This window comes from Notolepis coatsorum, assembly GCF_963971535.1.
Source record: "Notolepis coatsorum genome assembly, chromosome: 17".
In the NCBI taxonomy this organism is placed as follows: Eukaryota; Metazoa; Chordata; class Actinopteri; order Aulopiformes; family Paralepididae; genus Notolepis; species Notolepis coatsorum.
This window is the reverse complement of record NC_140181.1, coordinates 36,891,109-36,906,375: the sequence shown is the minus strand read 5'-3', so window position 1 is coordinate 36,906,375 and position 15,267 is coordinate 36,891,109. Positions and strand designations below refer to the sequence as shown.

The 15,267-nt window shown below is 45.3% G+C and overlaps 1 protein-coding gene across 1 annotated transcript in view; it reads right to left on the bottom strand.

The window, feature by feature from the left end:
- The window catches only part of LOC311244008 (inositol 1,4,5-trisphosphate-gated calcium channel ITPR3-like), a 122,329-nt gene that overhangs the window by 55,913 nt on the left and 51,149 nt on the right, over nucleotides 1-15,267 (bottom strand). The window contains exons 21-22 of the mRNA XM_084333417.1: nucleotides 12,335-12,443; nucleotides 11,241-11,334 (exon numbers count right to left, since the gene is read on the bottom strand). Of these exons, the coding sequence (XP_084189543.1) occupies nucleotides 11,241-11,334; nucleotides 12,335-12,443 (203 nt within the window). The remainder of the gene's footprint in view (nucleotides 1-11,240; nucleotides 11,335-12,334; nucleotides 12,444-15,267) is intronic.

The window sequence follows — 15,267 nt, the reverse complement described above, 5'->3', positions numbered from 1 at the left end:
TGGGGTCCGCCTTGAAACAAGAGCCTCAAGAGGCGGAGATGGCAGTTGCGCCTGGTGGAAATGTGATGACACAACAACAATGGCCCAACCCCATGCAATATCCAATGTATGGGGGGGGGGGGCATGCCCAGACAGGGGAGAGGCGGGCAGCAGCAGCGGGATGATGCCTGCTATCTCTGTGGAATGCGGGGTCATTGGGCCCGGAACTGTTGGGGTCACAACCAACGGGGAACCACCAGGGGAAACCAGAGACCCTTTGGCCCCAGAGAAAGAGGGGGTTTGCGCGGCTATCAATCAAACATGGGTCTGCCGAACATGCAGGCAGGTCAGCCACCTTCCCCCTACTGGACTCCTCCTGCATACCCTGGTCAGCAGCAAGTTCCGCATCAGTACACACAACCACAGTATGGTCCAATGCCACCCAATGCTACGCAGTTGCCTATGGCTGCATGGGGTAATGACCAACAATGAAGAGGCCCAGAGGGTCCAGCCACGGGTGAAACACTTCATGAACCAATGGTCACCTGTCTAATTGAGGGAGAGGACATCCAACTAATGGTGGATACGGGGGCTACAGTTTCTGTCCTTAACAGTCTCAGGGGTAAAGTCCCACCGCTGTCCTCTCATACTCTCAGAACGGTTGGATTTTCGGGTAAAGCAGATGAACAGAAATATACTACCCCATTGGTCACACGAATAGGCAGTCAAACCCTAAATCACTCATTCCTCCACGCGCCACAGTGCCCAGTCAATCTAATGGGCAGAGACCTCCTAGTTAAGTTAGGAGCTGTCATTTTCTGTACTTCTGATGGTATCATTTTGCGACTCCCGGGAAGTCATGACAACGCTCTCATCACTCGCCACTATGGACACAGGATATTAATGTTAGGAACAATTGACACCCAACAGGAAATCACTCAGGTCTATTGGAGTAGGCTGCTTACTACTGAGGTTGACACGCCTGAAATACAGAGACATTATATGATGTGGAAACCATGGATAAATACCCTAGGGGCGTATAGGCCCCCGTCAGATCCCCTACACTCGACATACAACTATCTTAGGAGGACTGATGAGGAGTATCAACAGGCCTGGGAGCAAGACAAAGAAGGCCACACTGAGACAATACAGACATCTGACATTATTTTGTTGTTGGGATAAGAGACACTATCGAGGGGCTCCTGGAGGTCGGGGTTCTAAGATACACCACATCCCCATGGAACACACCTATCCTACCAGTACCCAAGGCAGGGGACAAGGGGTGGAGAATGGTCCATGACTTAAGAGAGGTCAACAACGCAACAACGACAGAAAACATTCCTGTACCTGACCCATATGTGGCACTACAGAACATCAATCCATCACACACCCACTTCACAGTCATTGATCTAGCAAATGCATTTTTCTGCTTACCCCTCGACCCAAAAGTACAAGATATGTTTGCCTTTACCTATGGAGGCAGTCAACTCACCTACAACAGGGCTATAAGGACAGCCCTGGGCTATTCAATCAGGCCCTAAAGAGGGACCTGGACACCTTACAGCTTCCTGAAGGGGTCAATTTGATCATGTATGTAGACGATTTAATCCTGGCCTCGCCTACGGCTGAGGCCTGGTTGAAAGCCACCACTGACCTACTGACACTACTCGCCGAGGTAGGATACAAAGTGAAGCGAGAAAAGACACAAATAGCGAGAAAGACTGTCACCTTCTTAGGACGACTCATCTCAGCTAACAGCCTGACGTTGACTTCATCACAGAGAACATCTATACTCTCACACGGTAAACCGAGGACAGTGCAACAGATGTTGGCCTTCTTGGGCCTCACTGGGTACAGTAGGACTTACGTGCCAGACTATGTGACTCTAACTCAACCACTCAGAGACATGATTGCTGAAGTAGGGAATAGAAACCTCACAGCAGAACTGGAATGGACAAGGGAGGGCGAAGAGGCCTTCACTCAGACCAAGCAGGCGCTGGCACAAGCTGCGCATTTGTGCACACCAGACTATACACAACCATTCTACCTTGATGTTTCTGAAGTAGGAGGGGTAGTGAATGGTGTCTTGTATCAGAAACAAAGGGGAGAGAGGAGGGTGATGACATACCACAGCTCAAAGCTCGACAACATAGAGCTAGGTCAGACGGGATGCACCAGGCACCTGGCTGCACTGGCCAGAGCTATTGAAAAGACAGCTCATGTAGTCATGTGTCACGCCCTGAAGGTGAACACCACACACGGTGTAGTTGCATTTTTGAGCTCTAAAGCTTTTGCATTCTCACCTGTCAGAAAGATCAGGATTTCAGAGTCCCTCACACAGCCACACATTAGCTACGAGACCGGAAAAGCTAACATGGCTTCAGGATTAGCCTCTGATGATCATGAGCCACATGACTGCAGCTATATAGCGGAGCGTGATTTAAAGATCAGGTCAGATCTGCGGGAGGAACCGATACCAGAGCCAGATATGGTTCTCTTTTGTGATGGGTTGAAAAAGCCCTCAGCTCGGAACTAGGCAAAATCTGCATATGGCTCGCCGACAACAAACTATCATTACACATGGGCAAAACAGAGTCCATTCTCTTCGGTTCAAATAACAAACTCAGCAAGACCGACGGCTTCTCGGTTACAGTGGGTGACAATATTATCACAAGGAAAGATGAAATTACCTACCTGGGTTCCATCCTAGAGGCTAATCTTTCCTGTGACAAAATGGCATCCAATGTAATAAAAAAAGTCAACCAACGAACGCGATTCTTGTACCGGATCTCCTCTCTGGTAAACAAGAATACCCTGAAGACTCTAGCAGGAGCACTCATTCAAGGGTACTACGACTATGCTTGCACCTCATGGTACCAAAGCACCTCAAAGGCACTAAAAAACAAATTACAAACATCTCAAAACAAGCTAGTCAGACTACTACTTGACCTGACTCCTAGAACCCACCTCACCCCTGCCCACTTTGACAACCTAGGATGGCTTAGAGTAGACGACAGAGTACAGCAACTTGCAATGGGCCTGGTCTACAAGATACACTACGCGACCAAGGTACCCATGTACATGTCAAAATACTTCCCAAAGGTCAGTGAATACCACGATCACAACACCAGAGGGAGCTCCACAAATCATGTAAAACCCAGATTCGGCTCAAACAAGGGACTAAACACGTTTCGCAATTATGCCACATCAATGTGGAACGCCCTACCTAAAGCTGTAAAGGAATGTGAATCACTACCCACTTTCAAAAACACTCTCAAAAAACACCTACGTGAGACTGCAATTCGAAACTGGCCCCTACAAATGTCCTAACCTAGTTGTACAGTAAATGACCAAGTAAGGCTTTGTCAATATTCCAATGCACAGTGTAAAATGTGTGTGTGTCCCCTACCCAACCCCCCCCCCCCCCACCTCCAATGTACAGCCCTCACCCAACCCACCCAACCCCACCCAACCAACCTCCTCCAATGTACAGTTTCTACGCCAAATGTATATACACTCCTTTTCTGGACACTTTTGTATCACAAACAGTACTGTATTTGCAAATCTGATATGTCATAAATGTATAGATGTAGCAGTACTGTCTATCTGTATGTCATATATGTTATGATGAATTGAAAATGGGGGACCCTGATGTAAACAAGACGAAAGTATTTCTCTGGTCTGCATCCCCTTAACAATTGTATGTATTGAGCTGTACTGTACTGTACCCATTCTGCAATCTGTTAATAAACTTTTCAATCAATCAATCAATCAATGGGTGCTGCTACAGGGGTGAGAATGGGAATATTGCTTCTTATGCCGTGGTAGAACAGAGAGACTCTAAAAATGTGACTATAGAGTCTGCCATCATTCCTCAGCCAGCGTCTGCTCAACTGGCTGAAATAATAGCATTGACAAGAGCATTGGAACTGGCACGGGGTCAGAGGGTAAACATCTTCACTGACTCTGCATATGGCCACATGGCTGTGCACGTAGATGGCCCACAATGGATTAGGCGGGGGTTTATTACCTCTCAAGGCACACCAATAAAACATGCAAAAGCACTTAGGGATCTCTTGGCAGCAGTCCTCCTTCCCCTGGAGGTGGGGGTCATGAAGTGTAAAGGTCATCAGAGTTCAGACACATTTATTGCTAAGGGGAATGATGCAGCAGATAAGGCAGCAACATTTGTGGCAGGGTACAAAGTCGGATGATGTGTTTACGTGAGGCGGAGGAGCTGGAGTTGACAGAGGATTCAATCAGGGAGCTGCAGCAACAGGCTGGTCCATATGAACAGAACCAGTGGCTGAGAAAGGGAGCTACATGTGTTGATGGGATTTGGAGAGCACATGATGGCCGCCTAGTGGCACCAGCTAAACTGTGTCAACTGATCATAAAGCAGGCACATGGCCCCACCCATGTGGGCAGACTGAGAACTACTAAAGAGGCAGAGACGCATTGGTGGCACCCATATTTCAAAGAGATAGTGGAGAACTTCATTGCAGACTGCCACACCTGCAACGCCTTTAATGTAAAGAGGACCTACAAGTGTCCTATGGGTAGGTTCCCTGTCCCAGATGCGCCTTTTAAAGAAATCTGCATAGACTTCACAGATATGGGAGCTGAGAATGTTGTACGTGGATATAGGTACATTTTGGTTGCAGTGGACAGGTTCACCTGATGGGTAGAAGCCATCCCCTGTAGGAAAGAGGATGCGGCCACAGTTGTTAAGTGGCTAAGAAACGAGTTTGTCCCCCGTCATGGGCTCCCGACCTTGGTCCGGAGTGACAATGGCACTCATTTTACCAGTCACAAGCTGGCAATAGTGGAAAAGCAGCTAGGCATAGGGCACAAATTTGGGGCGGTTTATCATCCGGCCTCACAGGGCCTTGTAGAACGAGCAAACCAAACTTTGAAGAGGAAAATTGCCAAGGCCTGTCATGGGACTAAGATGAAGTGGGTGGATGCACTTCCCCTTGCGCTAATGTCCATGAGATCTTCCCAGAGTGGGAGAACTCACCTTTCTCCCCATGAACTAATGACAGGTAGACCAATGCCAGGCCCACCCAGAGAGGGGGGTGTTGGTCCAGCGTTGAACATATGGGACATTGAGGTGGAAGACTATATTAGGGCTCTCACTAAAATCACTCGAGTCTTGTCTTCACAGGTCCAGAACGCAGAGCCAGCCGAGGAGACACCGGAACAGACTCCTGTTAAACCTGGTGACTGGGTAAGGGTCAAAGTGCACAAAAGAAAGTGGACTGACCCTAGGTGGAAAGAGCCTGCCCTGGTAGTGGAAGCTACCTCGCACGCTCTGAAGGTAAAAAGTAAAACAGGAGCTAATTGGCACCACCTCACACATTGTGTACCTGCACAGGAACCCTCTCGGAAACTTGAAGAGGTTAGACACGATTTGGCCGTGCTGGAACAAGAGAGTAATGAGAATCTGGCTACCTGATCTATTAGAATCAGCAATATCAGATGACATTCTGTCTGATATAGGACAAAACACGCTTGACGACATCCTTAATATAACATCCCCTTCTTCTCACCAAATACAACATCAGAACACAGTTGAAAACATTACTGAAGTACGCCATATCTCTGTAAAACTGAGTAGGGTAGTGGTGGGTAGTCTGGCAATCACAGTGTTTTCCTTACTACTTGCTGTACTTTGTTACGGAATAAGATACCTCCTAAAAAATGGAAATGGCGTCTAAAAATGAAAAAATTTCTTAGGATCAGTCTGGTGATAGGATGTCTGTTAGTTTTTACCCTTGGTCTGTTCTGCTATTGTTTCTCATCCAACCCCCATGCAGTGCAGCAGACTATCAAAGAACCCGCTTCCCGTGACTACGCCCAGAGACGCGGTGTTAGAAAGGCCAGATACATTATGGACGTCAGGTTTGAGGAAGGGAAGACATCAACAGTGTTGATTGACGCTTGTATATTGGCTGGCTGTAGAGGAAATCATGCTACATACTCCCAGTTGAATAAACGCATCTGTGTTTCCCATGCTCTTCCATGCCGTTCCCCCACAGACTCAGCTTGGGACACTAAGGGGAGCAGGGACCATGGCCGCACGCAGGATCCAAAGATGAGATTAGACGAGTCTGGGCGCTCGCTTAAAGACAGACTGACTGTGATCAACGGACAACCCCCACCCAGCTGTAAAGTAGGTTCATGTAACCCCATTCTTATCACCCTCGTAAATGCACAGGTGGGGGATGCCGTTGATCTGGTCGTAGGTATTCCGGGTGTGGGATATCCCGATTTCACAGGACCATTTAGACTGGTGATAGGGCCCCCGAACACCCCACCCCCCCCTAGTAGAGGGAGTCCGACCCAGACCATTAGCCACTGAGCAGCCACAAGTCACATATGTTCGTATGGGTTCGGTAGAAGACACCATAGCCATAGAGACAGGATATACTGAGCCAAATATGTGGTTAAGATGGATGCTGTTCACTGCAAAACTGAACGACGTGTCTGAATGTGTAATCTGTGCATCAGCCAGGCCCTCGTTGGGCACAGTCCCCTTTCCTGTGAGCATGCGGGAGGACCCCAGAGGTTTCATGTGTCTACTGGACATGTTCCTCACTAAGATCGTTGTTAAACCCAATTGCACCGCACTCACTAAACTCTTTCCCCCCGTTGAAGTTGTCCCCATTGCTCCCCCGTTTACTCCCTATCTGGGGGCGTACACGTGTATCACCAGGAGGGACAGAGGAGGCAAAGCAGTGGGGGAGATAAAGACATGTGACACGCAACACAGTGTCAACACTGAGTACAACAGGAGACTTGTCAAAGATGCGCTACGCCAGGACGGATGTCTGGTGGTATTGCGGTACAGACATACTCTACTCCATTCTCCCCGATAGATGGTCAGGTGTATGTGCCCCTGTTCAGCTGGTTTTGCCCTTTTATGCTATCCCCTATACTGCTGAGGAATTAAAGAACACAGCGGCAGGGGAGAGGGTACTCCGCCCCAGCCCTCGCCGTAGCAGGCGTAGGGCCCCTAAAGGCTCCTTTGACGGTAGCGTTTATCTTGATTCCATAGGCGTACCAAGGGGGGTCCCCGACGAGTTCAAGGCCAGGAACACAGTGGCCGCAGGGTTTGAATCTATTTTTGTTTGGCCCACAATTAATAAGAACCTAGATTGGTTGAACTACGTGTTCTACAATCAGCAGCGATTTATAAATTACACAAGGGAGGCTTTTGAGGGGGTGGCGGAGCAGCTCTCCACTACCAGCCTCATGACACTCCAGAATAGGATGGCGTTGGACATGTTAATGGCTGAGAGGGGCGGGATCTGTTCCATGTTCGGGGCCTTATGCTGCACATTCCTCCAAACAACACTAGTCCTGACGGCTCAGTGACCAAGGCCTTGTTAGGCTTAACGACCTTGAGTCATGAGCTTAAGCGGAACAGTGGTGCAGCAGACCCTTTCGGTGGAGCGATGGAGAGGTGGTTTGGTCGGTACAAGTCTATGTTTGTCAGTATGTTTATGTCCCTCGCTGTTGCCGGTTCTGTTCTTGTCTTGGTAGGATGTTGTTGCATCCCCTGTCTCCGTTCATTGACCAACCGGCTAATTACTACTGCACTTTCCAAGGAGAAGGATTCCTCCTTCTTTCCGCTGTTAAAGGAAGGCGGCGAGCCAGATGGGCACTCGCTGAGGTTGCGGAGGACGATCGCGGGAGCTACGTTTCTCTGTATCCTACACCAGGAGCACTAGATGCCCATGGAAATCTCCCTGATTCTGTGCATGCTCGTGTATATCTCCCTAATTCTATGCAAAGTCCCTTCAAATCTGCCACTCTCCCGTATGTCTCAGACCGTATGCCCCGTGTACAGGCCGTATACCCCACCGTATACCCCCCCCCCCCTGCTGTCCCCTCTGCCCCATTCCCTCCGTTCCCCACTCCAGCCCCTCCTCCCAGTGTCCCCTCTGCCCCATTCCCTCCGTTCCCCACTCCAGCCCCTCCTCCCAGTGTCCCCTCTGCCCCATTCCCCCCGTTCTCTACTCCGGCCCCTCCTCCCACTGTCCCCTCTGCTTCGTTCCCTCTTTACTCTCTGACTGTACAGGACGAGGAGGACTGAGAGGCCTCTGGACTGTCCGTTGCCACGTGTTACCAGATCGTGATATCCAGATAATGGGAGGAAGCTGTGCCTAGTCTCTCCTCACCGGATAACACAGACTCTCCTGTACCTGATACCGGGAGAAGACGCCTCGTGTTATGGGACTCTAACCTGTTCTGTCTCCTACTCTACCCTCTCTCTCATCTCTCTCTACCGCACCAAATTCTCTCTCTCCTCTGGGCCCCCAAATGTATGTGGTCACACTCCACAAGCCCAACTAGGTTACGTGCAGGTCTAATGTATTAGTGTTGGTCATCCCATACAAACCAGAGAAGGGGCCTCATGTTATAGGACTTTAGCCTGTTCTGTCTCCTACTCTACTCTCTCTCTCATCTCTCTATACCGCACCAAGTTCTCTCTCTCCTCTGGGCCCCCAAATGTATGTGGTCACACTCCACAAGCCCTACTAGGTTACGTACAAGTCTGATGTGTTAGTGTTCATCCCATACGTTGAACATTGTGGTTAGAAATATGTCCAGAGATGTGCTGAGATCCATCGCGGACGTCGGACGGCGGTGGAGTTTCATTTTTTTGTATTTTTCTGTTTTTTAAGGGGCCTTTTGACGCCCTACACCCTGATTTGGGTTGTTTTTATTCTACACTGTTATGTTATGTTTGACAACTCACAGTGAGTCTGATGTGCTGTGAGCTGCGCCAAGGGCCGTTACCATAATAGCGGGACTATGGGACGATGTGTGCCTTTTATCCTCCAATTATGTCATAGTATTAAGCAAGTTATTATTCATGTGTGTTCATTAATAGGCCGTACATTCTAGGCCGTGGATTGTCTCTGGAGGTTTTTGGCCACATGCAGAGACTCTGTTTGATGTGATAGGTGGAGAGGTTGATGATTGTGCCATTTCTCTACCAACTCTTGTGCTTTTTACGGTGTGGATTGGGTCAGCCGGTGTGTTTTTTTTTTTATTGTTTGATTGTTTGTTGATGATTTTGCGTAAGGTCCCCCTTCTATTTCATTTTTTCCCTACCTAGAAGGTAGGGAAGGGGGGACTGTTGAAATATGACATATATAATCATGGAAATTATAGCAGAGACATTCTACATGTATAATCATGTAGAATTATAGCAGAAGACATGCAAAACCTAGTTCCCTTGGCTTCTCTCTCTCTGGCACACCACAGAGCACTCAAAGATCAGTGACCATAAAAACTCACACACACACGATGCAATACCTAAGAAAAAGACACATTCATTCCCCCAAGACACAACGTTGGAACATATAGCCTTAACTCAATTAATTTGACACGAAATGCCACAAGTAACTAAATTATGACTTGACTAGGATTATTACCCCGCGATTAGAAGACGGGGCCAGGTAGAGTTTAAGTACCAACGATAAGACACAGACACATATAAATCTCTTTCCCTCCCTTTCAGAACAGACCCCCACTTTAACTCACACACACCCAAAACACATCCCACACACACACCAACACACACACACACACACACACACTCACACACACACTCACACACACACACACTCTAACACACACACACCAACACACACACACACTCTAACAACACACACACACACACACTCTAACACACACACACCGACACACACACACACACACACTCACACACACACACCAACACACACACACCAACACACACACCAACACACACGCACGCACACACACCAATTATATGATGTGCCGTGGAGAGGGAAGATAAGGAAACGGATGAAGGGGAGGAGGCCACTTTTTTTCATTAGGAGCACACGCTTTGGCCGGCCGGTCATATCACTCTGTGTTCAAAGAACTAGTATTTTGCTTATTTCACCTATTATATCTTATTCACTTTTATACCTTGTTCATTCATTTTTATATAATAAACTACCTCAAAAGTGTTTCATTCTTTACTTATTTTTAAATCTTATTACCGATCGGGTTTCAAAGGTTGCAGACTCGACAAGTATATAGGAACAGCTATCTTTATAGTAGTATATAGTTACAGCTTTCTTTATAGTAGTATATAGGAGCAGCTATCTTAAAGTTTATAGTAGTATATAGTTACAGCTATCTTTATAGTAGTATATAGTTACAGCTTTCTTTATAGTAGTATATAGGAACAGCTATCTTTATAGTAGTATATAGGAACAGCTATCTTTATTGTAGTATATAGTTACAACTATCTTTATAGTAGTATATAGTTACAGCTTTCTTTATAGTAGTATATAGGAACAGCTATCTTTATAGTAGTATATAGTTACAGCTTTCTTTATAGTAGTATATAGTTACAGCTATCTTTATTGTAGTATATAGTTACAGCTATCTTTATAGTAGTATATAGTTACAGCTATCTTCAAAGTAGTATATAGTTACAGCTATCTTTATTGTAGTATATAGTTACAGCTATCTGTATTGTAGTATATAGTTAGCTATCTTTATTGTAGTATATAGTTACAGCTATCTTTATAGTAGTAGTCCCAGGTATGAAGGTGGCTTTTTGGTTCTTCTAATTAAAATACTGCTTGGATCTAAAACTATTCCTTGGTTTGCACAAGTATTTTGATGAGGAACATTACCCCACCTGGCTGAATACTCATAACTAGGGATGTCCGATATTATCGGCCGATATCGGCATTAAAATGTGATATCGGAAAATATCTGTATCGGTTTTAATTTAATTTTTTTTTACATTTCTATAACCTTTATTTACCCAGGCAAGCAAGTAAGAACAAATTCAGATTTTATTTAATGTCAAAAGTATGCATAATGTTGTGTTAATTCCACAACAAGAGATATGTAATGTTAATTACCTGAAATTATTCCATTTTTTGGGGCGGGAAACCCTGCATATATCGGTATCGGTCAATATCGGTATATCGGTATCGGTAAAAAAGCCAATATCGAGCATCCCTACTCATAACCTGACCCACCAGATCCTTTGAGACATTGGAATACTTGGCAGAGTATCTTTGCCCGTAGCTGCCAGTAGCTCATCAAAGGACTTTTTGTGGTGGGCACAAGCACATAACTGACAAGTTGGATTTGCACGTCATCTTGTGATCTTGCAAAGCTAGCTACCGTGCAAGGTTAGACAGACCCTAGATCAGCCAGGTCAGTTTTAGGGTCATATATATTAACATATAACATACCTCCAGAACCTAGATCAGCCAGGTCAGTCTTAGGGCTGTTCTTCTTGTTGGGGAACAGGTAGTTCTGGAGCAGCACTTTACGAAGAGCTATACCCTGGAGATAACACATATTTAAGACATATTACCATACGACTGCTCTTCCATGCTTGTAAATTCTGCTCTTAGCTACAAGTGAATCCCAGAAAAGGAACCATTTGAGAATGCCAAAATCGCCCTGAAAAGCTTGTACGTGGAGTTATGATGAAATTTGCTCGTAACTTTTCTTGTAAGTCCGTTCGAGAATGAGGACCAATGACCATAAGAAGAATTGTGGGGGTTTTCTCTGTGATTATAGCAGGATAGTCAATTATGTCAGGACACATTTAGACTGGTGTCTGGTTTGAAGCTCTGATCTATCTCCCTCCTACACCAGGCTAGAATGCAGTTGGGCCTTCTTTGTAGGGCAGGGGTCAGGTTGCCCAGGGCAACCAGGACTTGAGGCGCCTGGAGAGTGATAAGCTGGGCCCTAGAGCCTGGTAGAAAGACAACCTTGACAGATTTACAGGGAATGACTGGCACATCCACACATCCAAGGATGGCCAGCATTCCTTAACCTCTTACCACACACCGGCCCGAAATCTGGCCCTTATGCCCATGCACGCACATCACAGCATTTTGCCAGTGTCTACCGGCTCTGGGCTGCATTTTTCGCCGAACATATAATATACCGTTCGAATGCCGCCGTTCAAACGCCACCTCACTCGACCAATTCCATGCCTCGTTGTAGCCAACGAGTGTCCGCTTCCAACGATACAAGTCATTTGAATAATAGAAGCCTACTTTGTTGGAACGATTCATTTTGCACGTATACAGTACGTGTGTGTGTGTGTGTGTGCTGAGGCTGCCTCACTAAGTTTCTCCACGCATTTATTTTGTTTAGCAATAGAAACACATCAATGAATATTGAACATAAGAAGACCGCTTCCCAGTCTGTAAAAATACTAAATGAAAAAAAAGAGAGAAAGAAAAAAACAGAAACATGTCTGTACCAGCTAATCTGTCAAGTAATTTAGTTAGCATGAATGGTTAAATAGTTAGAAGGTATTTCCACTAACCTTGTCGTCAAAGTCCAGTGTTCTGATGAGCATCTCCTGCAGTGTTCTCAGAACCTTGATGCACAACTTCTCCTCCGATGACATCAGAGCTTTGGTGTGCTGGATCAGCCTGCACACACACACACACACACACACACACACACACACACACACACACACACACACACACACACACACACACACACACACACACACACACACACATAATAGCGTAATTTAACAAGTTAGTTATCCATTATTAACCTCTTAAGCCCGATCAGCCCGGTACCGGTACAGGATTTATTTCACGTCAATCAATACGGTCCGTATTAAGTGATGTTGCGTTTCTTTTTCAAATGTAGCCAAGAGTAAAGACCCTAACCCTTTCATAACAGCAATCAAAGTGTATATTGTCAGCACTATGTTTGTTTACCAATGATTTTAAGTCCAAAAGATAAAAACAGACATTCTGTACTGTGCAATGATCTTGCCTTACCTGCATTACTGCACAGAGGTATGGGGTAACACATACAAAAACAACCATAAATTCATTGATTATCCTACAAAAAAGAGCAATAAGAGTAATAAACAATGCAGGATACCGGGACCACACACACACTGTTTCTACAATCACATCTTTTGAAGTTCATTGATATGGCAAACTTTAAAACTCTGCAAGTTATGTACAAAGCAAGATATAATCAATTATCTGTAAATGTAAGAAACATTTAGAGGACCATTGAACTTAAAAAAACCTGTGATGAAAACAAACCTGAAAATAATGTGTATCTCCTCTTACAGAGCCACCCTGTGGAATGGGTTAGAGGATGAACTAAAATATTGTGAAAACATAAATCAATTCAAAAATTATAAAATGTTCGATAGGTACAGAAGGGAAGAAGAGCATTAATTGCATTTAATTAATAAATACATATGATATTGTATTATACGTTATATTATTACTAGTGCTGTCAATCGATACAAATATTTAATCTGATTAATCGCATGATTGTCCATAGTTAACTCGCGATTAATAGCAAATGAATTGCATTTATTTAAAAAAAAAAATCTTTATCTACCTTAACACATTCCCGGCCAGCCATTAGATGGGCCCCACTCTAGGAAGGCCACCTTTAAATTACAAATGTTCACTGTGTGTCACGTTGTTTGTAGAGCTAAATCTATATTTTATGTTATAGCTATGGATCCAATGTCATTGTCAATTGACAGTATGAACCTTCCGTTCAATATGCCATAAAGACAATTTTTTTTCATCAATATGTTCCCGTTTTATACCGTGGTGAATATGAGTGTTATATCGGAATGATCTGGGATAATTCCTGCAAAGCTATTTATAAGGCGCTAAGCTAATAACGTTAAATCGATTGGCGTTTCGTCCCTACACAAGCTAGAGTTAAAAATCCAAAGAGAATCTGTTAATAAAAGTTTCAATCAATCAAATTTGATTGATTGAAAATGTTATTAACAGATTGCAGAATGGGTACTGTTGTGAAGGATCAGATTAAACTGAATATATATATTTATTTATGGATATATATTTAATAGTATTTGTATATCGTTGATATCCCCTGTATATTCCTTGTACAATATACACTGAATATCCCTTTAGTCTACTAACAGCCCATAATAGTTTCATTCTACCATTGGACGAGAACCTGGCGCCAGCAGCCAAGCCCCTTGGTTCAAGTTCAATCGTGCCGACGAACATGTCGTTACAAGCCCGGTTCCGCGTAGGAATACGTCTGGCGAAATACGAATGGTACTATTTGTTCACAGCGCATATATATATGGCGCAAGTAAAGTAGAACTTTTTTTTAGTCCATTAGTCCTTTACCCTCCAACCTAGTAACAGACGCGAAGCCTCACCCACGACGCACGTGTGGTGCAGTAAGGCCTACTTGGCCTCAGAATAGGCATTGAGACATCGTGTGGATTAATAGTTGAATTGTCATAGTTTGGCACTATACCGTCGAGTGGGACGTATTTCTATTAAGTTAATAATAGTCTATTATGTATGGTGCATCGTTCGGTTAGAGTTATAAAGTGAGCAGTACCCCCATCGTTCCTGACGTTATCTGGAGTCTTAACCAGGCTGGGCAGACCACGTGTGGTGCTTGCATCCGAGGAGCTCCGGGCCAGGACGAGTGGACCTGTACATTGGATTACTTTACCCGGACGACGGCGAGCCTTCCACGGCTTGGATTATCTACGTGCTTTGGGTGCTTTGATTATGCCATGGATAACGGCCAACACTGCTGAGTGTTGGAACTACCCCCCCGAGAGGAGTCCAGGTGAGACGGCGCTCTACCCGAGTGAGGTCGCCTCACGTCTCTTCGTTGTGGACCGGCAGCTACCGTCCACCAGAGGGCCCAGCTGTATTCATCTGCGGACCGAGGTTCTGTGGGCACCGTGTTCAGCACTCTGAATTCTCCCAAGAAATCGTCGGCCAGATGGGATACCGCCAGCGGCTCTCCTAACCCCCCCCCCCCTACTGTCTTACAACCAGCGGGACCCCCCCCCTTTAGTGTATCCAGCTATAATCATTTAAGTACCATTGCTATAGTTCCCTAAAGAACCAGGTTGTATACTTGCTCCGTGCGTAACCAGAGATTGGACATTCAATGTTGATTTACCTACGAATACTCATTTGCCTTACAAGTGCATTTCAAATCATAAATGTCATTAAGTGAACGTTGTATATACCCTTTGCTATATAAAATATTCGATTTATACATTTGTGTGGACTTCGTTTCATCAGGTGGGAAAGTGTTCATCATATCTATATCATGTACTGGATGGCCAGAAGTTAAAGTACAAGCGGTAGTGGTTTAATAATACCATACTTATCAATACAGTCAGGGAATTGTACCCCTCAGTTACAATTGGTCCTTCGAGCCGGAGGGTAACTAGTGTAATATTAATATAGTGTTATT